Source organism: Miniopterus schreibersii, assembly GCF_964146895.1.
Source record: "Miniopterus schreibersii genome assembly, chromosome: 3".
NCBI lineage: Eukaryota > Metazoa > Chordata > Mammalia > Chiroptera > Miniopteridae > Miniopterus > Miniopterus schreibersii.
Genome location: NC_138103.1, coordinates 99,174,992 through 99,202,903, shown reverse-complemented (window position 1 = coordinate 99,202,903; position 27,912 = coordinate 99,174,992). Strand labels below are relative to the sequence as shown.

The 27,912-nt window shown below is 40.3% G+C and overlaps 1 protein-coding gene across 3 annotated transcripts in view; it reads left to right on the top strand.

Annotated features, from left to right (window-relative positions):
- OXCT1 (3-oxoacid CoA-transferase 1) overlaps nt 1-27,912 on the top strand; it is a 104,827-nt gene that overhangs the window by 54,959 nt on the left and 21,956 nt on the right. For all 3 annotated transcript variants that reach the window (XM_081133232.1, XM_081133233.1, XM_081133234.1), the window contains exons 12-14: nt 3,753-3,825; nt 4,445-4,520; nt 27,169-27,258. In XM_081133232.1, coding sequence (XP_080989358.1) covers nt 3,753-3,825; nt 4,445-4,520; nt 27,169-27,258 — 239 coding nt within the window. The remainder of the gene's footprint in view (nt 1-3,752; nt 3,826-4,444; nt 4,521-27,168; nt 27,259-27,912) is intronic.

Sequence of the window (27,912 nt, the reverse complement as noted above, 5' to 3'; positions counted from 1 at the left end):
ATTGTTTGTGTTAATTTGAAAGGATTTTTTATACGAGTCCCTTGAAATGAATACAGAATCATGTTTCTGGGTAAAATCTGTGTATTAAATTTTAAAATAATAGAACTATTTCTAAGGCTCCTATTTTTCTAAATAATAATTTCATATCACTATGTAAAAATTAATCACCACCTTTACAGCACTATGTAGTTTACAGCGTATTTTTTTACATGTATGATACCTTTTGAGCCTCAAGTGAAACCTTGTTATACAGATTGGGAAACAGATCCCAGAAAAGTGAAGTGAGGTGCTCAAGGTCACATTGCCAGGGACTAGACACAAACAGTCTTGTACTCCTGGCTGAGTTTTGCAAAGGCGCCAAAGTCAGTGCATGGAACATTGCAGAGGTCGGGTGAAGGTCTGCAGTATCCCAATGTAATTAACTCATTTCTGATGTCTCATGTATGTTTTAGCTTTCATACTCATATGCACTTTACATTCTTTTCTATTGCTTAATATTTTTTTATTTTAACATACAAAGAATATATAAATTACTTACGTTTGATTAAACCTGCTTTAAAAAACCCACCCTGTAAATCTCCTGGCTATAAATATTACTGGCCCCTGCCTTGTGCCTCTAGAGCAGTGGTTCTCAGTGGGCAAAAAGAGGGGACACTGGGGACATTTGAAAATGACTGGGGACATTTTTGATTGTCGTGCTTGGGGAGTGTTATTGGTGTCCAGTGAGGAGAGGGCAGGGATACTGCATAATATCCTACAATACCTAGAGCAGCCCCTATAGTGAGTTGTCCTGTCCAAAATGTCAGTAGCACTGAGGAGGAGAAACCCTGTTCTGTAGGTGCATGTGCCACCTCTGAAGTGTCACAGGCCTATGGACTAAAGGACAAAAGCCCAGCATTTGCGAGCTATCTGATGGTGGCAGCTGACCCTCCCAGAGGGATCTTCCACTGCGCTCTACCAGGGTGCCTGAGTCCCCAGCCTGGACTCCCGGGTCCCCTCAAATCGTGACTGTCGTGACTCATGCCTTCCTCCCTCCACCCCTGGGCTCTTCCCGTGCCCTTCCCCAGTCGTTTTCCTCTTTCTCCCCCATTTCCCCAACTCCTTATTGGCAATTTCCTGCTGGAATGCACCATCCCTGTCCTTCAGGTCCCAGTTCATTTCCTCTCCGCATCCTTCTGCAGCGTCTTTGTGTACTTGTGTCTCCTGCTGGGCGGTCTGCTCCTGCTGCTGAGGGTGGTGGTTCTCGAGATGTGCTCCCTGGGCCCTCAGCAGCAACACCACCGTCCCCCGGGCCTTGTTCGAGGTGGAAATTCTGAGGCCCTGCCACATGCCTCCAGAATGGCAGACTCTGGGAGGGCAGCTCAGCAGTTTGCATTTTCATTAGCCCTCCATGGGATTTGGTGGGTGTTGAAGTTGAGAACCACTGGTTTAGGGCATCTGTGTTTTGTTTGTAACGCTTTTCAAGGCATATAGTAGACACTTGCTTGGTGTTGAGTGAACGACATGTTAAATCATGAGCCTAGAGGACTTGTGTAACTCGATGAGACTGAGAAACTCTATTGCCCAAATATCATGAAAGGATCTAGACTTTTATACACAGAAAAAATGGGGGAGGCAGGAATCAATCAGAAATAGTCAAATAAGAAAGCCCTTTTTCTTGAAGGTGTTGGTTGTATTATTGGTTGTAGTTATTTCTTGACCCTGTTTGGACATTGTACTTGAGAAGTATGGACTCACCTTTAGGATATCTATTTGTGTTTAGATATTGGATGTTGAAAATGCTGAAAATTAACTTAGCTTCTGAAGAACGTAAATTTGTAGGATACCAGAATGTGGTAGCAGGAGCCTGACAACTCTTTTCATGAGAGTTGTTTTCTGGGCTCTAATAAAATTGTGCTTCATAAATCACATGGGGAGAGCTGAACTCTGCAGTGATCTCAAAGTTTCCTGTAACGTGGTAAATAACACCTTCCATGTACTGTCAGCTGGTGGAGATTGCCATTCGGAAGTCATGATGATGTAACACACAGAGAACAAAGGAATTGAGATTTCGTGTTTCCCTGCTTTATTGTCCTGCAGAATATTCCTCTTCGTCCCTCCTCCTACAGGATTGATGAGGAACGGAATTTGCTGGGCATGGGATTTGTGTTAGGATGAGGTTTGGTTGTGCCATGCCTGTCCTGAAACCTGGAGTCCACAGGCTCTCTCTGTAACCCACCGTAAAAGTCACGCTTGGTCCTGTGGCATTTATTCCTTGGGAGGCAACAGCAGTGTTTGGAGCAAGGGGTAATAAAAGCTAATGTTTAGGGAGTCCTTTCTCTGTGCCGGGCACTGCACGAAGGACTTTACAGGCATTATCTCATCTCATCCTTCAACTCATGTGCCGTCTAAAAGCTCCTACTAACCGCACCAGAAAGTATTTTCTACAGCTTTTCAGCTTCATGGTCCTTTGAAAGATGTGAAGATGTTTCCGATGTTTGGAGTCCAGCTCCTTTGGGGGATAAATATTTCAGCGCGAGATTAATATTCTCTTTCTCCGTATTTGAGCCCAAGTGGAGACGGACAGAGATGGAGAAGTTAGCTGTCAGGCAGGACTTGAGGAGCTGAGTACAGCTGTGCTGCACAGCTGGCCATGGTCTCACTCTGGTCCTGTTGTGTCCGGAGGCTTTCTCTCTTCCAGTCTTGGAATCACAGTTTTCCTTCCCATTCTTTTTCTGTTCTGTTGCATTGGGTGATGCATGGGGTGTTCTCCAACAGTTGACCTACCTGTGGCAGAGTGGCCTATGAATACTATTCTGGTTGAGACCAGAAGCTTCTCCAGGCACCTGAAGCCCTGGAACAGACAGGAAATAGGTCACAGGAGGAAGGAGCTTAGATATGAGTCAGGTGACAGTAGTAGTCATATGAGGACTGGACGGCCTTGAAGACCTTTCCCAGCCTGAACTTTTTTTATGAGATCTAAGTTTTGAGAGAGGTCCTCCTGAGAGTTACCATTAAGTACGTTGGCCAGTAGATGTCATTCGGATGTCATTCCTCAGATTCATTAAAGTCCTAGGATTTTAAGAGAAACTTACAGGTGCAAGAGAGGAAAGATGAGGGGGATAAGGGCAGAGAGAGAGAGAGAGAAATTGAGATTGAGAGAGTCAGACGGTAAGGAATTAGGTGGGCCCTCTCTTTCTAGACTATTCATTGGTCTTTAGGAAACACCTGAGGCGCATCTGCTGTGGCATTCCCCTCAGGAGTGCGCTTCTTCATGGTTATCCCACAGTCCCTCTGCGCCAGTGACCCCAGCAGCATCGGACTGTGGCAGGGGCCTCCCAGGAACCCCTCTCCTCCTTGGTCCTCTTAGCATTTCGCAGAGGCCCGGGAGGGTACAGGCAATGGTGGGTTGCATTGTCTGTAGAGAATTTCAAAACAGTAATAAAATTAAAAGTTGGTCTGCCTTTTTTTTTTTAATTATCACCGTGCAAGGGCACACCTGAACAGTGTTAGTGACAAAAGGCTCCCCTCCACAGGGCGGACAGTTCCCACTTTGTCCCTCACGCCCCAAATGGCCACTGCATTTTACCTTGGTCCCTCAGGGAGCAGAGAAGGATAGTCCTCTTGGAAATCTAATAGCTTTTTCTTTTTTTTCTTTCCTGTGCGTGTGTGTGTGCGTGTGTGTGCATGTGTGTGCGCTTGTGTGTGTGTGCATGTGTGTGCATGTGTGTGCGCTTGTGTGTGTGTGCATGCGTGTGCGCTTGTCTGTCTAGGCAAGGAAACAGTTACTGTTCTTCCCGGAGCCTCTTACTTCTCCAGCGACGAGTCGTTCGCGATGATTAGAGGGTAGGTAATAAGGGGCCGCTCGCGGGTCGCGGGTCGCGGGGTGGAAGGAGCTGAGTCATCGGCTGAGTGGGACAGCAGGGCTCTGAACATAGACACGTCCCCCAGCCAGAAAACCATCTTGGGCTTGCTGAGCTGCACTGAGATGTGAAATTATTCACACTGAACATTGGGAATTGGAGCCTCCAGCCTGCTGTTATTAAAAGAGCCCCCCAGATGGAATTTATATCTGTGTGCCAACTATCGTGAAATAAACATTTTTAAAAAGTTCTTGCTGAGGATCCTGACATTTCCCACAAACTCTGTGTTCGTTTTCTAGCTAGTGTTTGCCTTCAAATCCAGCCGCAGCCTCCCTCCCTGAAGGAAACAGGCTCACTGTGTACACCTGTTTTAATTTGGTTTTTGGAAGCAGTATAAGCTGTAATTTTTTAAAAGAACTCTTAATGGCTGTTTCTCTACATCAGCTTGAGCTGATGTATTTGGAAGTCAGGTGTTGGGTGGGGGAGAGCAAATGTATTTTGGGGAATACAGAATTGTTTATTTTTTTAATTGCTGGCAATTTCCAGCGAAGGGGACATAAAGCTGTGAAGTTTGCCTTTTAATTCCTCTTTCTCTTTCTCAGAGGACATGTGAATCTGACCATGCTGGGAGCCATGCAGGTTTCCAAGTACGGCGACCTGGCTAACTGGATGATACCTGTGAGTAGACCTTTCTCTTCTGAATTATGCTTGGGTCAGAATAATTGTATTTTTGAAACATCAAGAAAAATCTTGTCAACTGATGAACCAAAAAGACCCAGAGACACTGAAGCATGCAACAGACTGACATTTCAGAGGGAAGGGGGTGTGGCTGGAAGAGATTAACCAATGAGTTTATATGCATGTATGTATAGCCCATGGACAGACAATAGTGTGGGGAAGGCCCGCGGAGGGGATCAATGGGGAAAAAGGGGACATCTCTAATACTTTCAACAATAAAGATAAATTTAAAAAAAATCTCATCAAATTGCTATGAGAATACAATATGGGGAAAAAAGGGGACATCTCTAATACTTTCAACAATAAAGATAAATTAAAAAAAATCTCATCAAATTGCTATGAGAATACAATATAATTATTTTAAAAATAAAGAAGTATTTTAATGTGTTTTCTTATTTGAATCAAATTTTATCTAAGCAAACACTGAGAAATATTCAGCTTTGCCAGTTTAGTATGTAACTGGGACTAAAAATAGGCAAGATCAGAATTTGCCATAAAGAAACAGAGTGAAAGAAGATATTAAAAAATGGTGTAATTATATTCTGATAAAAGTAAGAAGTACAAATGTTTATCATAACTAAGTTTTTATAACTAGAAACAGTGAACAAGCTTATGAATTTTATGTTAATTCTTTTATTTTCATATTTACAGTGAGTGATTAAAAGCCTCTCTTGACCGGTCTTGTGACCCCATAAGTAATTAATCACATTGTCTTTTATTATGGAAAACAAAACCTGTGATGCTCAAACACACTTGTGAAATGCAAATGGTTTTCGTTTACTAATGACCGAAATGAGAGGAGAAACCTATTGGAATTAGCTTTGGAGAAAGGACTGTGATGAGCTGATGTAGGGGTGTGGTTCCTTAGGCTCCGGTGGTCGGTGGTCGCTGGTCGCTTGCTGATACGCAAGTATGGAAACCACCGTGAGTGCAGGTTTGTGGTTTTGAGCTCCTTTTGGTTGGTAGCTCAGGTTCCTCTTGTGATGTGTATGTTTAAGGACTCCTGTGTGTTTCTCTGTAGCACCAGCTAAAAATTTGGGTTAGTAACTGAGGTTTGTGTTCTATGATTTGAGAGATTTTTTTGGGAAATCTCTTAGATTTTAGCGATTACAATATGTAACCAGGTTTGAGAACCGGTGTATTCAAGAATGATCATAACCCACATTTACAATGTAAGGGAAAATATGATTGACCCATTAATAGTAGGGACCCTTAGCAAATTATTGATAAATTATTGTTTTAGTTCTGTATTAGCTATGGTCATAAAAGGCTTTTGGAGGCTTCAAAGAGGTTCTCTTGAGCATCGGACAATGATTATGGACAGTTTATGGAAATACTTGTTTAGGAAATCAGAATGTATTTCCATTTTTAAATTTAGAAAAAGACCATATGGGTAGTAGAAGGAGCATAGAAAAGTATCCCCTGGGTTCTAGCCCTGACTCTACCAGTAATCAAGGTGTCACTTTGAACATATCACTTAAGTTCTTTGGGTTGAATCTTTATCTATAAACCGAGAGTCTGAGACTAGATCATTTCAGGGATCCTGTCCAGCTCTCATCTCTCCTCGCTTAGTGGTTAAAAGCAAAGGCTGGTATTGAGACCAACGTGGGTTAAAATCCTATTTTTGTCACTTGTTAACTGTGTAACTCGAAGCAGTTGCCTCTGTTTCCTCATCTATAAAATGATATAATAGCACCTACTTTATAAGATTGTATACAGGAATAAATGATATAATGTATGCAAAGTACATATCATAGAGCTTGAACAAAGCACATGCTAAATAAGTGAGTTGTTATTTTTTGATAAATTTAGAGGAAGCATTGGGGATCCCTGGCAGAGAAGGGAATAGGATTGGTTAAATACATTTTTGCCTTCAGGCAAAAACTTGGGCATCTTCAAAAAGTCAGTATAGGATTTGTTTATATTGTGGTTTAGCAGGCAGGAGGCTGGAGGCTCTCATAGCGACAGGATGCATATGTAGTTGTCATTTGTATAAGAGTTTACAACATGTATCACAATTTTACATATCTTGTTGAGATTCCTGTGAATGATTAAACCATCAGTGATATTCCTTTATAATTTCCTTAATACATTCTTCCACGAATGAGTTTCCAAAGAACTGGACCTCGTCGGGTGGCAGTTGGGGACTCTCGAGTTCTGAAGGAACATTGAGAAAAATTAAGCATAAAAAGTGTCCTTGTGTCTGGCTCCACTCTTTTGGTAATGGATGTTGATAGTGTCATTTCTTTTATTTTCTTTTTTCCCCCTGAAACTTTTATGAGTTTATTTAAACCAAACTGATGATATGCCAGGAAGCAAGATCTCAAATGCTCCCTGTAGTGTCGCTTCTGACGAGCATTTCTTTTGTTCTCTTAGTAGCTGATAATTACTTCTTGGTTTCTTTATATGAGATACACAGTGTGTATATTTAATTCTTTTGGATGCAAGATAGTTTGAGAATCCAAGACCATAACCTTTAGTTTGGAAGAAATCTGATTTGAATTTCGGCTCTACCCCTTACAAATGATACAGTCTGGAGTATATGTTATCGTTAGGGTTTAGTGAGGAAAAAATGCAAAGTGAACACTAAAAGCGTTCCATAAATAACGGCTATTAATTTCATCTTCAGTGCTCTATTGCTTAACGTTAAAGAGGGAATATTTACCTTAAAATACATTGATGTAACAAGACTATATTTTACAGTAACTAGTACAACTCACTTAGACTAAGTTCATGTTCAAGTACCCAAAATTAAACTCTGAGGACAGACTTCCTGCTCTGAATGGGTTATGGGTAAGGTACAGTTTAGCCTCCTTGCATAGATTCAGTGAGCAGTCTATTTGTCCCAAAGATTTATGTTGATTTATAAAATGTAGATATATTTTTATTGCAAGATCTGGCAGTCAAGAAGCCAAAAGTTCAGCTCGATTATATCATTTTTCATTTCCTTCTATCTTCTACTGGGTTTAATAATCTTCCAGTGGTTGTAAAGCCTTGAGTCTTTTGCATTGTGGCATCCCCATTAATCACTGCGATGGCAGATGCGTGATGTTTTAAGGCACGCAAATGGTGTGGATGCCCTGTCTTCTTTAATAGCTCCTTAGTATGCAGCATAGGTCCCTTGCATGCAGATTTTTAAAAATTCTGCCCTGAGCATCTGATGAGAGAAAATTTAACAAAACAGCACTTGGCTCCTTCGGGTTCCCTGATTATCATGTTGATGGTAAAACCCAGGCAAGTTAGGAAAATGTAAAAAGATATGCAGACATAGAATCTACATTCAGAGCTGCTCTGGCTTTCCTAATGCCTGTTTTTGAAAAACAGCTGCCACGGATTATTGACTGGTAAAGGGAAGCAGATGTGTGTGATCAGGTGTGGGAGCTGGTTATTGAAGGAATGCAGCTGTGGCCCACGGGACAGGGCTGCTGTCCATGAGCCACACACAGTGACGGGCGTGCTCCTTCCACGCGGGGAGAACTGAAATGAGGGATTCTTAAGGCAAAGGAGAAAGGATGTTTTGGTGTTTGTTTTTCCCTTACAGTTTTTGTTTCTTTGTGCATTTCTAAAAATTTTTTTATTGATTTTTAGCGAGAGAGGAAGGGAGAGGGAGAGAGAGAGAAACATTGATGTGAAAGTAAAACATTGATTGTCTGCCTCCTGCACTTCCCCCATCGGGGATCAAGTCCGCAGCTGGACCGTGCGCCCTGACTGGGAATTGAACCAGCAACCTTTCGGTGCATGGCATGATGCCCAACCCACTGAGCCACACTGGCCAGGGCCCTATGTGCATTTTAAAAGAATAAATACAAATGAATGTCATACTCATGTATGCTACATGTATGAGTGCACAAGATTGATTTGGATTCTAGATATGAAGTCTTTTTTGTCTTCTTACTTGTATAATTAAGAAGGTTTGTGTCCAAGATTCAGTCTAGGAGTTTTATTGCATCAATTATAGTCTAAATATTAAATTTGCAGATACAGATATAGAAATATAAAGATTATGGGATAAAGATATAAACATACAGATATATATATGGTTTTAACGTTATTGGTGCCTGTTCATTTGGTCCTAATTCTGATGACACTACAAACCATAGGTAAGGAAAAATGACAGGTAGAAAATACGTATTTGATGGTCTGATCCTGTTACAGTTATTCTGTGATGCTTTTGCCATATCAGTGTAATGTAGGGAAAAACTTTGGAATTAGACCTGTGCTTAAATGCTGGCTCTGTCACTTATTGGTGGTGTGGCAAGTTATTTCATCTCAGTATACCCATTTGTAAAATGATAATATTTAACTCATATGCTTTTTCTGTGAATTAAATTTGTTTTTTCATTCAACAAATATTTATTAGGCACACATTAAAGGCCATGCACTGTTCTAGCCTTTGAAGATACAGCAGTTAACAAAACATTAAATTCTCCACATTTATGAAGCTAATATTCTAGCAGGGGTCAGCAGATATGGCCCATGTGTGAAATCTGGCCCACTGTCTGTTTTTGTAAATAAAGTTTTATTGGAACACAGCCATATTTATGTATTACCCATAGCTGTTTTTGTGCTACAGTAGCAGAGTTGAGTAATTGCAACAGAGACTATATGACCTGCAAAACCTAAAATATTTACCATTCAGCTCTTTACAAAAAAGTTTGCCAACTTTTGCCATAGATCATTGATTTGAAACCTTTCTTATTTTCTAATATAAGCTTGTAATGCTTTAAATTTCTCTGTAAGCATGTATTAGTGACATCCCACCAATTTTTATATGCTGTGTTTTCATTTTCATTCTCTTAAAAAATGTTTTCTAATTTCCCTTGTGAGTTTTTTTATGACCTATTTGTTTTAGAAGTATGCCATTTAATTTCCAAATATTTGGTGATTTTTCTACAAAACTCTGTGTTAATTTTTAGTTTAATTCTCTTGAGGTTGGAGGGCATACTTTATATGGTTTTCATTTTTAAATTTGAGATTTATTTATGTATTGTAATATAGCCTATCTTAGTGACTGTTTCATCTGCACTGTAAGGAATGTGTATTCCATTCTTGTTGGGTAGAGTGGTCTGTAACTGTTAATCTGGTCAAGTAGGTAGATTGTGTTGTTCATGTCTACTTTGTCCTATGAATTGCTGAGAGAGGAGTATTGAAATCTTCAGCTATAGTTGTGCATTTGTCTATTTCTCCTTCCAGTTGTATCACTTTTTGCTTCATATATTTTTGAGCTACATTACTAGTTTCATTAGTACACATTTAAGATGGTTATGTCCTCTTAACAAATTGATCTCTTTTTCATTATATCCCTCTTTATCTCTGGTTCTTTTTTAAGAGAAATTTTATTTAGAAAATCAGAGGTGGAAGAAGTGAGCTGTAGAATAAATTGGCTCAGGAAACTAGTTACAGAGGCAAAAGAAGGACCCTTGGAGCTTAGGAAAAATAGAGAAGCAAGGAAATCATGCCTGGGGGAAGGGGATTGGGAAAGGCATGGGCGTATTGCATAGACAGAGCCACAAATATTTCTTATTCTGAGTATATTATCTGATATTAATATAGTCACTCTGCATGGTATATCTTTTTCTATTATTCCATCTGCAGCCTATCCACATCTTTATATTTAAGTCAGTTTCTGTAATTAACATATTTTATCGAGTTTTATAATCTCTGACCTTTAATTGCTGGCTTAGGCCATTTACATTTAATGTAATTATCAACATGGTTGGGGTTAATTCTATCAGCATATGATTTTTTTCTCCCAGTTGCCCATCTGTTCTTTTTCTTTCATTCTTTCTCTACATTATTTTGGATCAGTTAACTTTTTTATGATTCCATTTTATCCTCACTGTTAACTTCTTTTCTTATTTTTTTTAGTGATTCCTCCAGGGTTTACAGTACACAACTTTTATTTATTACAGTCTACTTCAAGTAAGATTATATCACTTTACATATAATGTAAGAAACATACAAGTGTAAACTTCTGTTCCCTGTTCTTATCCTATTTGCTATTATTGGTCATACATTTTATTTTGCATGTTATAAACCCCATGATACTTCATTATTTTTGTTCTATACAGTCAATTCTCTTTTAAAGATATTAAGAATGGGAAAAATTATATATTTTTATTATATACTAGAATATATATATAGTATGTTTTGTATAGTTTCCCAACAAATTTGCTCTTTCCTGTGCTTCTCCTTTACATCCATCCAGATTGCCATCTGATGCGATTTTCCTTCTGCTTGGAGGACATCCTTTGATGTTTCTTGTAGTGCAAGTCCATAGATGTCACTCAGGTTTGATTCTTTCAGTCTTTTCCTTTAAGCTTTGTTAAGGTTAGCTGAGGGCAACCTTTAGTTTCAAACTAATTAGCCCCACTACTAAGATGATTTACTTCTGAGGCCCCTCCCCTCGGACTAGTAGGAATGTGAGTTGTTCTTAGACCTGTGTGCGTTCTAGATATTTTTTTAAATTGAATTTATTGGGGGTGACATTGGTTAATAAAATTATATCAGTTTCAGGTATACAATTCTTTAACACATCATCTGTATAGTGTATTGTGTTTACCACCCCAAGTTGAGTCTCCTTCCATCACCATTTATCCCTCCATTACCCTCTTCCACCTCCCTCCAGCCCCCTTTCCCTCTGCCAGTCACCATGCTGTTATCTGTGTCCATGTGAGGTTTGGATATTTTTTGCATAGTACTTCATACTGGTTCTTTTCCAGGCCTTGGATAATTTCATAGTCACACATCAGTACTCTGCCAAAGTCTTGAGGTGAACCCTTTGCAAATCTTCTGAGTGGTCGCTCCCCCAACCTCTTTCTCTGTAGCACTCTCCTTTCTGATATTTTGCTTTTATTTTGCTGAACCCAACAGGACTGCTGGGTTCCACCTGGGTCCCCTTCCTGCACTCAGCCTGCAGATTCTATAGGAAGTAGGCTGGGGCAATTGTAGGCCCACCTTATTGGCTTTCCTTCTCTCAGAGATCACAGTCCTGTACTGCCTGTTGGGTAGTGTCTGAAAGCTACTTTTTCTTATGTTTTGTCTGATTTTCTAATCGTTTAATACCATTAATAATATTTTTGAACTTATATCATTATATATTTCTCGGATGATGTTTTTAGTGCATAAATCCCTAGAAGTAGACTATCTTGGTCAGTTTTTTAGGGTTTTTTGATACATACTGAATTACTATCCAGAAAAATTATCTAAATTCACACACTGTTTCTGCTCTACTACCAACACTAGTATCAGCTTTCTTTCTGTTTTATTAGAGCAGGCCCTTGAATAGTGTTGTTTTGTTATAATGTTAATGAGATGCTTTAGGAACTTAACTTTTGTTTATATCAATTATCTTATGGTAAAATTGGTTTCATTGTATGTTATTTTGATTAAAATCGCAAAACTGACAATACTAAGCGAAGATTTACTGAATTCTATTCTACTGTTTAGCATTTCTTGAAAAACTCCCATCTGGGCTGTTGAAAGAGCAGGCAGTGAGTGCCTTCCTTGTGGAGGGATGCTTAATCTTCTCTTTTGATCTGGAGACACTTCCTTTTGGCTCTTAGCTGTTATTATCTCTTATCAAACACCATCAGAGGTCACTAAAAGATAGCATCGGTGGTGACTTTTCTTTGCGTTAGTGGATGTGTCTTAGGAGACCAGCTGTAACAAGTGTGTGTGATTGTGTTTTCCGGATCCAACATGTTGAACAAGCTCCACATGTGGGATGAAATAAAAAACATCTGTTTTTATCTCGCATGGAGCCTTTCACTTTATGCATTTAGGGAAGCTTTCCCTCTGTGGGTGTTTCAGCCTATTGTTAGATAATTAACATCACTGGGTCACTTTAATACACACACTCGGTCCAAGGTAGTGAACACGCATTAATACGCGTGCAGAGCAATGCTTCTCCTCTCTCTTACACTCCCCAGCTACGGTCAGGGCAGCCGCCCGCATTAGTGTTAGAGGAAGGCTGTGTGGACTTCTTTCACTCTTCCTCAGTCACTGCCTCCCCCAACTCACTGTGTAGCACCCCCCAGGGACAGAATTTAGGAGAATGGGAGGCGAGGAAAGAGGGCAGGAAAGTTCCTGCGTGGCTGGTGACTGGTCATGGTATGAGCTGGCTCTGTGCTCCCTGGTCTTTGAGGTGATGCTGGTGAAGCTGGGGGTTTGAAAGGTACTGGGTTGACCATGTGCATGTTCTTCTGCATTTTATTATTTTTTTAAAATCCATAAATAATGTTTTATTGAGACACAGCCATTTCCATCATTTTCATAATTGAGTAGTTACCCCATAGACCTCATGGCTCACATGGCTACAACTTGTACTATCTGGCTCTTCGCACAGAATTTTGCTGACCCCTGATTTAGTTCACAGACATCGTTTCTCAGTGATCCAGATGAAATTACACCAACAGGGACAGTCCTGCTTTCTACTTGACAACATGTCCTTTAAACATTCTTTGACTGTGTCTGGTTATTGAACCAAGAAAAAATGGGAGATTTCTCCAGTTCATCATCAGAGTTTGTTCGTATGGAGTCCCATTGCCATAACGCGTTGGCCGTAAAAACTTTCAACACTTTGTTTCAGGACAGGTTTGGAACTGCCTAAGGTCACTTGAGAGTCAGATGTCATTTTGCCTCTTTTTGACATTTGAATACACCTGTCAGCCAAGGGACTGACACGGTGGACATGAACACTGATGCTAAGTCTATGGCCAGACAAAGCATGTGCTTTAGGGTATTCTGTGAACATACCGTAATTTATATATCTGTTCTATTGTGCACTTGAATTACTTCCAGGTTTTGCTCTAGAAACAATGCTGCTGGGAACATTCTTATAGATGCCTCTAGAACACACGTGCAAACGTTTTATCACTTTGTAAGCTCTCGCTCAGATTCTAAGGTCTCCACTGCCTCATCAGGTAAATTAACACAATCTTGCGTGTGCAGAATTTAAACATTTTATTTATCCCTTTTTTTGGGTAATGAACCAGTAGAAGAATTCTTTAATAAACACAGGGCGTTCCTTACACTTAGTAGGTACCCCCAAAATATCCACAGAAATAGGTTAAAACTGCCTACACATTGCCCCAGTGCTCAGGAGACTCAGGAGGAAAACATTTTATGAACATCTGCAGCTATTTCAGAGACTGAAAACCTGAAGGAAGAAAAACCCTCCAGGAAATCCATGGATTTCTGGATCAGTGTAGGACATCAATGAGAATCCCCTGCGCTGGGCCTCAGAAACCGTCATTAGCTTCAAGAGAGACAGGTCTTTCAGAAGCAATCTGGTAGTTTGCTGAGGTCTGTACAGTTAAATTGATCTAGGTGAGCCAAGCCACACAATGTCTACGTTAGAACTGGCACCAATCAACCCCTCAAATCAAAGCCAACACACTTTCTTCCGCACCTCAAATGTTTTGCACCCCTTCCCTTCCCTAGTGTTGGGATTTGGTCTCAGAGGCTCTGACTCCCAGGCAATTGCTCACAACTAATTCGCTCTTTTTCCAATTAGAAGGTAGTAGCCTGGGCGGCTCCAGAGTAGCTGGAAGATTTCAGTCTATTGGCCGATCGAACAGAAGGGCAGTGCCAGGTCCCCGAGGGAGTGGATGCTCACCTAATAAAAGACTAAGATGTTACCACTTCTCTCTTTGGGAGAGTTCGGGTCCTCTATTGGGTTTTTATATAATTACCTTTCAATGCTTCTTAAATGGAAAACAGTGAAACAAAACTGTAGAAATGTGGGGTTCATTGCAACGGGCATGCTGAACAGAAGTTAAAAGGATTAAAATTGAGATCAGAAAGGAACAATAGCACATTCATTAGCAAGTCAACCCACTCAGCCTCAGTTCCCACAAACGTTAATCTTGTAGGTAGCAAAGGGACAAGAGAGGGAAACAGACTTTTCTTTCTGGAAGCTCTCAGTTCTCAGCGATCTTGAAGAGACTTTTGTCTTTTGATTGCTGTCTGAGTGTGTGATGGCGCTGGAGGAAAGGAAATGTTTTTCTCCTCGCTGTGTTTCATATGTGTTTGTGAACAACTGCTTAGTTCTACGAGCTTTATTCCCTGGAACTCAGATGTACCCAAACCAGGACTGAAAGGAAGGTGACCTCGACCCTGAGTGATTCCCAGCCATGGTGCTGCGTGGCCTCCCAGCACACGCTCCCCGTCTCCGGTGTCAGAATAGACTTCTATGCACAGAATGGGGGTTTGGTCTTGTTTTTAAAAAAAATCAATCTCTTTATTTTCTCTTCCCTTCCTTTCCCACCATCCCTTCTTTTCTTTCCCGCTTTACAGAGAGAAAAATCACTGACTGCGTTTGGTGTTTTCAGTAAATATCCCTTTGGCTAATGATGTGTTTGTATGACTACAGCCACCCCTTCTCATTAAACGGCCCACTTAAAAGGAGGGGAGGAAACATTAAAAATGATAGATGAGGTCTCCTAGAAATCCATTATTAGTAATTTCATACATAATGGTGCTGCTGATACAACTTAGCAGGAAATGAAGCCACTGAAGGCAGTGTGACCCTGCAGCTACAGGCTGGTGAATCTCTGAGACCCCACGTTACTAAGTGACGGAATTTGGCTTTTCCAGTTGATGAATTCTTTACTTCTTACTTTACTCCTTTGGTTCAGAGATAATTAAAAATATATATTTTTAATTGATCTGAGTGGTAAAAGTTTTAAAATTTTGTACCCAGTTCAAGATTCCAACAGTTGAGACCTAGAAATCATCTACATTAAATCTCTGAGCCTCTGGTAATCCAAAGGTTTTGAAATGCAAAGAGTTATTTTATTGAGGGTAACCTTCTAAAAGCCAACCCAAGGTGAAAATCACATTATTGAAATTACACTTAAGAGTGTGTTTTACTTCTTTGTTAGAGGTTTGGAAACCCATAAAATCTGTCACATTCTTTCCTCATAGGACACTGGATCAAAAAAAGAAACCAAACCTGAAATTACAAATTACCTAGGAGTTAATGAAAATAAGAACTTTATATCAGAGCTTGTGGCATACAAGTGAATTGATACTCAGAAAAAGTGGAGAGCCCTAAGTGCTGTCAGTGTTTGCAGAGTCCATGCATGCATTGGTACTCTGGCTAACTTGCATTCCTTACCAGTGTAATGCATTTGGGGGGCGGGTTGAAGGCCCTCCAGCAAGCACTTGGTCACATTAGCACTGGGGCGTGTATTGGTAAGACCCTGAGGAACAGTGCTAGATCAGATCACCATTCTTATCGAGAACCCAGTGGAGCATGTGGCTTCCATTTGGGATCATACGATATGGCAACCTCTATCTTTAGACCCCAGAGTCATATTGGTAAGTTCACCTCCTGAGAGGCGTATGGAGTTGAGCTGAGCGATCATCAGTTTCCCATCTCCCATGTCACCCTTTTTTCCAGACCATCGCTGTCTAAGTAGAATGCCAGGAAAAATCACCAGCATTTTACATGGACTTTTCTTTCCCCTCCTCAGCTGGTGTAGCAGAATTTTTCTAAGTAAAAGGCAGATAGAATTTTTGGCCTTGATTGTACCCAATAGATTCACCATTGTCCATATTATCACTTGGTAACTCAAGCAGATGATTGGAGTATTTGAAATACTACTTCATTTATAGAGAATTTTTAGAGATTAAGATATTATATGTGATTATTTTCAGATTATCCAAATTTAGCTAAGTGCCGATTTCTAAATATAATTTTGGATGGAAAACCAGACCTTGCACCTTGTTACAATTGTGAATAAAAACAGTAAATATGTTTTGCGCAAGGGTCTGATACAGATTCCTCTGAGGGAGGCTCAGAAGCTTTGATTCAAGTACAAGAGATTTGATATGATTTAGCCACTCATCTGTTTCGCATATTTTTGGATTATAGTTATAGCCTAAAACATTTACAGTACAGGATGAGGGAATTTCTGATTGGGCAGTTGTTACTGTGGTCTGGGTATTATCTCCTGTTTTTGGAGCCACCACCTTCTGGTAGACATCATGTACTTATTATAAAATAATAATGGGCCCCAAAATGTATATCAGAATGAAGACAAATAAGCATATCATCTAAATAATCAGACCCTGAAAACCTAATCTACAAATAATATAGAAATAGCTCCCTTTCAAAATGCAACATTTTTCTTACTGCCAGAATTTCATGAGCAATAAACTTATTACTCTGGCACTTAGAAGCTTTATCAGCTAACATATTTCTATCCTGAATGTAACTTCTGCTCATGATCATATAGTTTTTAGGAAATTTAATTTTCTTACATCAGGGCTTTCAGGTTGGTGAAAGATGCATGGTTTGCTTATAAGCACATTTGGAAAATTCTGTAATTTTAGTCCCAAAGGATCGAGAGCATTTTTAGAAGTTGTCTAGACTGAAGCTACAGAAGATATCTGTAGGCTTACTGTTTGCTCCCAACTAAATTAACACCATCCAGCAGATCAGGAGCAATAATAAAGAAAAATGATGCAATAAGTTCAACATCATGGACGCTTGAAAATAGGAAACATCTTCTATGGGGATTCAATTACCTCTTTCTGGATACTAGGGAGAGACTTCTTCCAATTCTTTTTCTGATTTGTTATGTAACTTTAGGTAATGTATTTCACTTTTCCTTGTTGTATTTTCATTTTTTTTTTTTTTTGTAAAGGAAAGCTTATTATATCTACTAACTCTCTGCAAGTACTGTTTAGGTAATGAGGAATTTTCTTCATAAAATTGAGTTTATTAAAAGATGTAGTATGGACAAAGTAACTATAATAAGAGAAATAAAATAGCAGTAGTAAAAAACAGAAATGGCACGTTATATGTCATAGAACAAAGGTCTAGTCTGTATTCCTTTTTTTAAAAAAAAAAATATCTTTATTGATTTCAGAGAGAGGAAAGGAGAGAGAGAGAGAGAGAGAGAGAGAGACAGAAACATCAATGATGAGAGAGTCATTGATCAAGCCCACAACTGGGCATGTGCCCTGACTGGGAATCAAACCCTGATCGCCTGGATCCTAGGTCGATGCTCAACCGCTGAGCCACGCCTGGCTGGGCTGTATTCCTAATCTTTTCAAACTTGTGATAATTTGGTTGCAGAACAGTGTTTCAAAAGGTTCTCATTGCCATCTTTGATTTTTTTTTCTTAAAGCGCTCTATCAGAAACCTAAGCTGTCTCGTATCATGGCAGGCTTATGAAAATAATGATTTGGATGGTAGAGTTTACTTATTGGTCAAAATCAAACAAACAAACAAAACAAAAACCAACACTTGCAGTTTTCAGAATGATCTTTCTTATTTTTTTATCCAGGAACTAACTTGTGACTTTCCTGTTATGCTCATGTGCTCTCTGTATTGGTAAATGTTCAGCTCTGCAAAGGATTAATGTTCACTTACTATCTGAAAACAAATTTATTTTCTTTGAACATATGATTTTGCAGATTCATTTAACTGTCATTAATGCACTTGTTTTTGGAGAGTCAGATTCTGCAAAGCCTAATAAGCAACAGCCTTAAAGTGTTATTAGGAGATGCCCACGCAGAGGGAAATCAGAACCAGTCTGTTTTGTTTTTGTTTTGATGAGAAAACAAAAACCACATACTAGATTTACAAAAATACCCCAAACTCTGCATTTTGGAATAATTCTAGAGTTACGGAAGATTTACAGAGATTGTTTAAAGGGTTTTCAAAAACCCCTCCCTGAACTTCCCTGATCGTGATGCTCCTATATTCCTGTGCTGCATCTGTTTGTAATATAGATAAAGATACTGAAAACGTGAAGTTCAGAAACTTAAAAGGTCACTTGTAAAGTTTAGGGAGTTAAAACCCTGGCATATCAAGAAATGGATTAAAGTTTATACGTTTCTGTATATTTCTACCTCTTCTGATCTTTGTCTTTTGCTTCAAAGGAATATCTTTCATGCTTTTCATTCTATTGTTCCTATTTTCATTTCTACATGACCAAGACCTCGCCAAAAGGAATTTTTAAGCTTGTTTTCCTCTGAAGACACATCGCTTTTCCTTTATATTCCCAGCATCACTTTTTTTTTCTTTCTTTTTGCCTTTTTCTTTCTCTTTTTGACTTGAACAGACAAGAAGATAGAAATTAATACTCTCTCAGTTTTCCTTGTTATGCATCTTTCAAAAATGTCAACTTTAACTTTTTTAAATTCTCCAAAATAATTCTTTTAACCGGTTTCAGTATTGGGAAATGTTTGTTGCTCCTACCTCAGTCTCCCCGGTCGGAGGAAGAGTCGTTTTACCTTCGATGCACTTTCAGTGTCAGGGTCTTGAGAGCAGAAACTGTGTTTTGGTTTCTAAAACCATCGCCGTCTGTGCCCGTCGGCCCCCCAGTGACCTTGCCCCTTGGTGCTCAGCGCTCCCAGCGGTGGGCCACTGGCAGGAAGGCCGCCTCCTCTCCATGCTGGGCCCAGGCCCCAGAGTGGCCGGGACTGGAGCTCCGGGGCAGGGATGCTGCTCACGGTTTTCTTAGTCCCCAAAGTGGGCTGCGCTCTCTTAGGAATCGGAGCTGAGGCTGGCTTCACATGGAGAGGCGCTGGGTCCCCCCTTTTACAGATTAGGACGCGCACAGGAGGAAACAAGTTAAAACTCTCAAACGGACTGGAGGGTTATCAGTTTGCCAGTGAGGCTCGTAGCTGTTAACTCCAGGTGGGTACTTGGCGGTCGTTAAACTGGGCCATCAGTCAAGCCTAGAGGATGTCTTGGGCGCCAGCAGAGTTCTTGCTAACTTAGTGCAGAGTCAGAATGGTCTTGCCCTGGCCACTCTGGCTCAGCGGGTAGAGCGCTGGCCCTGACTGCAGGGTCCAGGCTCGGTTCCGGCCCAGGGCACGCACCACAGTTGCAGGTCCATCCCTGGTCCTGGTCAGCGCACATGGGAGGCGACCAGTCAGTGTTTCTCTCACATCAGTGTTTCTCTCTCACTCTCTCTGAAAACCACTGCGGGGGAAAATACCCTTGGGTGAGGATTATTTAAAAAAAATGGTTTTACATCCTTCCACCTAAGCCTCTAATAGTTGCTCGAGAGGGCACCTACGTTTGGTAGACCTAGTATTCTTACACGGTTGTTTTTAAGTGGGGCTTTTTTGTTTGTCTTTTTTACTTTTAAACTTTCTGCTACATTTTTTTGATCTTTCCTACTGTGGATAAAACACTGGCGATGACTTCAGTGCATTCCTTAATAATGTTCTTTCGGTCCCCGTGCCTCTGCAATGACTCGATCGGCTGTCAGAGATGGCAGAGTAATTGCAATCATTCTGTAGCCTGCTCTTCAGAGCTCTGCAGGCCGCGGGAGGTGGGGAAGGGCGGGCGTGCTCCTGCCCGGGTTCCTGTTCCCGCATCTCCCTCATGCCAGCCCACCCCTCCCTCTCTGAGGAAAGGAAAATTTCTGAGAACAACTATTTTCTGTTTCAAACAAAAATAGTATTAATTTCCTCTTCCATGTAAGTGCGTTGTTGAGGGGATTGATATATTTTAGTACATGGAGACACATAAAAATAATTGTTACCTTTCCATTTGTAGTTTAGCTGTCATTTTTGATGTGATTATCTAAGGATCTCCTAAAAATAACATAAGCCTTAAATTCTTTGTGATAATAAATGAGATCTGTTTCCTCACCGTTAAAACCTTGGTTTGAACCAACCATGTGAAATCCCCGCGCTTGCAGGTCGTGCATGGTCCCATGTGGGCGATTTCATACAATTCTTGCCCATTTCTCTCAGCGACCGATGGAAGGGAGAGCTTATTAATAAAGAAAATAACTTACCCTTGGATTTTAAAATATTGTACTTACTCTGTTTCTGCATAATGTGCTGGACCAGAAGCTCTTAGTTGGATTTAATAAATTCAATGAAATAACTTATTTATTGTGTCATAAAACTTAATCATTCTAAGTTGTGTCCCTGGCTCGCTGTCTTTGCGCCGATTTCTGTGGGAGCCTGATACAGCCAGGTGAGCTCGCTGGGCCAGGTTGCTTCATCTGTTTCCTCTCTGCAGGATTATGAATAGACTCTATGAAAACTGAAACCATAGCTTCAGAACAGAGCTAAGAATAGCACAGGTTTTCTCCTGCTGTCCATTTTATTAACCCAGCAAATAGAAAGCTCGGGGCGTTAGCGTGTTTGACCCTGTACAAAGAGGGTAACCTCTCCAAAGCGCCTCATTTGTAAACACAAACTTAGTCACACATTGATTCTAACTTAGGGAAGAAAAACCCCTGAACATTTCATACTTCTACTAACTTAATAGATGCTCATTAATTTCCCATACAAAGTGGAGTTAATGACCTATAATCAATGCTATGTACATTGAGACTTTTTCTTTACTTGGAGTGATGAGATTTCGTAAGTGAACTAGGAAGACATTTATACTTTTACAAATGAGAGAGTCAGTGTTAATAGCTAGGGACAGAACTCATTTTTCCTATTTGAAGTGAACTGGTTTCTTTAGGGCACAGGTACTGATGAGTCAGGACAGATGTGATCAGTCAGTGCAGATGTTAGTCACCCGAATGGGGACTGGGAGGCTCTCTGTGTCATTTTCAGTTTCCAGATGATGGCAGTGTGTGTGTGGGGGGTGTTGATTAGAAAAGGGATGGGGCCTCTCATGAGGAGGAATTTCAATTCTAACTACCTGTGTCGCCTTGCTTCTACCTGCCAGTGGCCATCAGCCCTGATCTCAATGCAAGTCACGTGGTAAATTCTAAAATGGTGCTAAGCAAAGATGCTGTGAGAGTGGCCAAGAGGCCCCTAATCTAATCTTGATGATGAGATGGTACAGGAGCACATGAACTTTTCCTGGAGAAAGTGGTCGTGATTTGATCCATAAAAGATAAGCTGGAGGACACTTGAGAGAACGAGGGCAGGCGGGACTTCATGACTCAGTGTGAAGCCAAATGCCGTCTACAAGCAACTCACTGTTCCCGGCACAGAAATGGGAACTGGGGTGTGAGGACATGCGCAGGGTTGAGGCCGGGTTCCCGCAGGTCTGTGAGCCAGGCTGAGGTGCTTGGACTTGACCCTGAAACACTGGGGAACTAGTGAAAGGTTTTAAACAGAGGGACGATGTAAGATGCTCATTTTACAGAGATTATTCTCATGGCTGTGGATTTGAGGACAAGGCCGGACAGAAGTTTCCTAGTAGGGATATTGTTACAACGCTCTAGGGAGAAATCATAGGATCTTAGCGAGGGTGAGAAAAGGTCAAGTTCAAGAAATATTGGGAAAATCGGAGTTCTTTGTGATTGAATGACTGACTGATTGTGCATAGATAGCAACAGAGAAGCAAGAGACAAGGAAGCTTCTGGTTGGGAACCTGAGGTGGATAGATGGCCACTAACTGAGACAGGAGATTAGTGACCAGATGAGATTTGCCTTGAAAAGGTGCTTAACTTGGTTCAGACCCCGCTGAGCTGAGCCATGTAATAATTAACATAACGTACCAGAAGTTTTTCTTTCTCACTGACGTGGCACCGAAGCGAGTATCCCTGCCTGGGGCGGTCCTCTCGGAGCAGTGACTGAGGCTCCTTTCATCCCGTGGCTCTCCCATCGGCAGCGTGTGGTTTGCAGAAGGGGAGGAGCACGGAGCATTGTTCTTGGAAAGTTTTCCCGTCCAGCTCTGCTCTGTGTCACCTTCACCCACTTCCCACCAAAACTTACTCATATGACTAACCGCAACTTCAAGGAAGGCTGGAGAGTGTAACCTCACTGTGTGCCTACGGACAAGAGGGTGCGATTTTGGGAAGCAGATAACAGACTGTGCTGCAGGGTAACTGGGAAGCTTTTGGATGTTGATATTTGAAACTCGGAGCAGAGGTCTGAGCTCGAAATGCGGTTTTAGGCACCGTCAGAGACAGGGTAAGTTTATATCCTGAGAGTAATTACTTTAAATATATATATATATATGTCTATTGATTTCAGAGAGAGGAAGGGAGAGGGAGAGAGAGAGAAACATCAATGATGAGTCATTGACCGGCTGCCTCCGGCAGGCCCCCTGCTGGGATGGAGCCCGCAACCCGGGCATGTGCCCTGACCGGGAATTGAACCGAGATCTCCTGGATCCTAGGTTGTTGCTCAGCTGCTGAGCCATGCCAGCCAGGCAGTAATTACTTTTCGAGAACAAGTAGAGACAAGAGCAGGAGGCCAAGGGGAGCTTTTAAGTTGGCCAGCACACAAAGGTGGTGTGGAAAGCAGATGCTCGGAGGCCCCAGAGTCTCAAAGTGGGAGGTATTGCACCATGGAAGTCCAGGAGGGGACAGTTTGAAGGAGTTGGTGGGAAACTGCAGGGTGAAGAGAAAGACTCACAAAGTGTCTCTGGAATGAAATGATTAAATAGGAGAGACCTGATTGAGCAGTCCTCCCGTCAAGGGCCCAGTCAAGGCAGAGGGCTACAGGGAAGGGGGGGGGGGGGAGGACCTGGAGGGGAGGGGACCACTTTTGAAACAAAGTCCCCCAGAGAACTTAAGAAAATAAAATTCTGAGTTTATCCAAGTACTGCTTTTTTGACTCCTTTTTAGCCCACATTATGATCGATGACATTTGTTATGAGCAATTTTGTTAACTTACCTAGTAGTAGACTGTAATTACATTTCTGGTCCCGTATTAGTTTACGTGATCAGTTCACATCTCCTGGGAAATGCAATTACTCTTTGTAAGGAAGTTGCATTTTTCTTGGTTTTTGAATGCAAAGCATAACACAGAAAAAGAAATAGCCTGCTGTAACTTTGTCATAACTTTGCTAAATAAACTAAGGCAAATTGTACATCTTTTATTTTCCCTACTAAGGGGAGTTATAACCTGTCTCTCTGTGTTTAAATAAATGTTATATTTCTTAGTTTCCCTCTTTCCTGTACTGTGGCTAGGAACATGTTTAGAGGCCTTTTTCTTTCCTAGAGCATTTTTTAATAATGAGGAGGTGAGACAGAAATCATGAGGCTTACATTTGGATTGTAAGGCTTACATTTATATCTGCTGTGTAATATTGATCAATCCCTAGTTATATTAATAGATCACTGCATAGTTATCTTTCCATTTCATTTACAGTTGAGCCATGTTTTCCAGTGAGGCACGTAACATTCATTTAAAATGCTTTAAAAATTGTTTCTATATATTTTAAGTTGTTTTTCACTTAAGACCAGAATATTTAGAAGTAAAAAAAAATCTTCATATAAGCCATTATTATTTATATACCAATGATAAAGGTGATGGCAAGAATGATTTGTCACTATGCTTATTTTATTTTAAACAGCACTTCACAGAACTGTTCAATTGTATTAAAACCTTAAAATAACACCAAAGGTCATAGTTAGAACTTAAATGTCTATTTCTTTGGGAATGTAATTTAATATTTGTACTCTGGTGCTTTGAGGTTTTTCAATGTTATCACTTTATTACCAGAGTTTCTTTTCTTTAAAATTCTGATAGTAGGAAACAGAATCAAATTAAGTAGAATATATTTAAAAGAATGATTTTTTGTTTCTATTTTCTAGAAAAAGGTAGACAATTATATCCTCCTATCTTGGTTCCTGGTTTATAATAAACCCTTAATATTTATGAGTTAAGGATAATACTTGAGTTAGTATTTTTTTTAAATTTTTTTTTTTAGAAAGGACGTGTATCTGTTATAATAGAGTGTGATGCAGCATTTCTAGCTCTTCCCCACCCCCATCCTCAGTATTCTTTCCACCTTTCTATACTTGATGTCAGGGTCAGTCCTTAACTACAAAAAGATGACTTGGTTATGAAATGAATATCCAGCAATCATGTCTGCATTATTCTAGGCAGAATGCATTTTAGAACAAAAGCTGCACCACTCAAGAAATGTCTGAAGATGAGATTTAGGGAAAACCACATTGTCTCACTCTGGTCCAGGGCTCCAGTCAGGCCCGAATCCCTGCCTTATAGGCCTGTTTTTCTCCAAGCATCACTTTCCCTCTTATGATTTGTTCTAAGGTATGTTTTACCTTCTTAACCCCTCTGTTTTTGCAGCTTCTTGGTTTGTACGTTGAATAGGAAGTAGGATTTGGGGAAGGGAGATGAAGATGGGGGTGAGGTCAGTATCTCTTCTGTGTACAATGCCAGGCAGTGTGTGGGGCATTTGGATAGAGGTCAGTTACGGTGCCTGGCTCGTAAATTACCTGGCATGTGTTCACCTCCACAGGTCTACCCTGTAGGCCTGCTCAGGACCGTGCTCTGTTGTATAGATGTAGCATTTGGCTTGAATTCGACTGAGTTCTCAGCCTCCATAGAACTCATCTGGGCACCACATTACCATGTCAGCCGCGCTGGCTGCTGTAACAAATGAGCCTCTCAGTTTCAGTGGCTTAGCTCCCTATACATTTTTGACCCCCCCCTCCCCCAATATTGAATGGTTCTGAGTAAGAGGGCTCTGTTACATGTGGTCTTTTAAGGACTGAGACTGAAGGAAGCTCAGTTATTTTCCAAGGTCACCTTGGATGTCAGTGTCCAGAAAAAACTTGAGAATGCACGTGAGAGGATTTTATAGGCCAGAGCCTGGAAATCCCTGTGAGCACGGTGTATGCTCCCATTTATTTGTCTCTTCAATTGCTTTTTTCAGCGTCTTATAATTATTTGAGTACAGGTCTTTGACTCCGTGGCTAAATTTATTCCTAGGATTGTGTTTTGTTTTGTTTTGCAGTTGTAAATGGGATTGTTATTTTAGTTTCCCTTTCTAATGGTTCATTATTGGTCTATAAAAATGCAACAGATTCCTGGGTATGTATTTTGTACCCTGCTGCTTTACTGAATTTATTGATCAATTCCAGTAGCTTTTTGGTGGAATCATTAGGGTTCTTTATGTAGAGTATCCTGTCATCTGCAAGTAATGACAGTTTTACTTCCTCCTTTCCAGTTCAGATGCCTTTTATTTCTTCTTGTCTGGTCGCTGTGGCTGGGACCTCCAGTGCAATAAGAGTCGCGAGGGTGTGCACCCCTGTCTTGTTCCTGATCTTGCTTTTAGCTCTTCCCCACTGAGTGTGATGTTGGCTGTGGGTTTGTCATATATGGCCTTTATTATGTTGAGATACATTCCCTCTATGTCCACTTTTCTGAGAGTTATTATAAATGGGTGCTAGGTTTTGTTAAAAGCGTTTTCTGCCTCTATTGATTTTTGTCATTCATTTTGTGTATGTGATGTATCATGTTAATTGATTTCCGTATATTGTGCCAACCTTGTATCCCAGGAATAAACCCCACTTGATCATAGTGTATAATCTTTTTAATGTGGTGCTGGATCCAGTTTGCTAATGTTTTGTTGAGGATTTTAGCATCTATGTTCATCCGGAATATTGGCCTGTAATTTTATTTTTTTGAAGTGTTTTTATCTGGTTTTGGAATCAGGATACTGCTGGCTTCATAAAATGATCCTGGGAGTCTTCTTTCCTCCTTGTGAATACTTTGGAATAGTTTGAGAAGGGTAGGTGTTAGTTCATCTTTGAATGTCTGGTAAAATTCACCTGTGAAGCCATCCAGTGTTTGCTCGGAGTTTTTTGGTTATTGCTTCAGTTTCATTAGTTGTAATTGTTCTGTTCAGGTTTTCTGTTTCTTTTTGATTCAGTATTGGAAGATTGTATGTTTCTAGGAATTTATCCATTTTAAAACCAGGCAGGAGAGCATTCCTGAACCTCCTTATAGCTACAAAACTATGGGAATGGAGCCGAGAGCCCCTGTGAGTGTTCACTGTCAAATCAGCAAGAAGACTTGGATTAAAAAATAAATAAAATTTTAAGGAGGTTTCAATGTTAGAAGACATTGTCCTCTATATACTTGAGTGAGAATTTATTTTACCTTCTCTGGAAACACTTGCTTATTCCAAAACTGCAACCAAGAGACAGAATAGACAATGGGAATTATTCAGAGTGTAGCACATAGAAGGTGGTTGCTAAATGTTTAATGAATGACAACATGGACGGGTGAGCAAAAGTAGAATGGTAGTGGCGAAAGGATCCTGAGCTCTGCTCCTGGTTTCCGTTTTTGCTGAACAGGAATATATTTTTCATTTTGCTTTGGTTTGTTTTTCTAAGAGCAAGATAAATGTCAAGTTTTAGAGAGACAGACCCACCTTTAATATTAATCATTACTAGGGAAACACCACGAGTGCCTCAGGCTACCACCAAATGGCATTTTATTCTGCAGAAAATACAAGGGAGTGCTTTAGAAAGGGTCGGTAATCGAAGAGTCAGGGTGATGATCATGTGTTTAGAATGGAAGAAATGGATTTCAGGGGCATATGGATTTTAACCTCATATTATAAAAATACTAGCGTGCCAGAATTCTGTAAAGGTACATAAGATTTTTTTATCTGCTGATTGTCTTATTGCTAATGTTAGCCACACTTAATAAAAGTGACATCCTAGTATTTATCCTGAGCTTTTCCTTTAAATGTAGAATAATATGATAACAATATTAAGGTTGTAAACCTTCAAGTACTAAGCAATGAACGTTAGTGATTTTTCTCTCTCTCATTATTCCAGTGGCTTATTCTTGCAAGTTAATTGTGTTCTGCCACATACTAAGGAAGTGAAAGATAGGGAATTACTTCTGATTTTCTGTTTCCATTTTGCAGGGGAAGATGGTGAAAGGAATGGGAGGTGCTATGGATCTAGTGTCCAGTGCCAAAACCAAGGTGGTGGTCACCATGGAGCATTCTGCAAAGGTAATGTGTGCTGCTTTTGGAAATTCATAATACGCCAAAAATCCTGTACATCAGGTCACACAACCATGGTTTTTCTTTGGCTTATTCAAGTTCATAGCATTTATACTTTGAGAGAAAGATTACAAATAAAGGCAGTTATTTATCATTTAGCTACATGGTGGATTAACTTTGAGTAAAGCACAAACATCAGGGCTGCCTTTGATTGTTTACCTCGCAGACATATCAAAAGTAAAAGCTGTACTGTCTTTAAAAGCAGTGAAAAGATGCCAAGGCAGATGTGTTGATTGCATTTTAAGGATGATTATAGTGGTTGCTATCTATGTGAAAAATGAAAAACACAACAGAATGGAGGGTTTTTTAAATGACAGTTATCTTCAAATGGACAATATGGCCCCTTACCAAGGCTGTGAGGTTCCATTCTAAGAAGGTGTTAGAAAATTGTGGACTTGGTACATCAAGCATCCTGATTCTGAAAAGTATTATACTTTTATTTTAACAAACTATCAAATATTTATTGAGTGCATATTAAGTGCTTGGGTTTGGCAGTGACCACAAGTAGACAAAAATTGACCTCATGGGGCTTACATTTGATGATGATGACGAAAATTGTTGACCTCGTGGAGCTTACATTTGATGATGACGAAAATTGTTGAC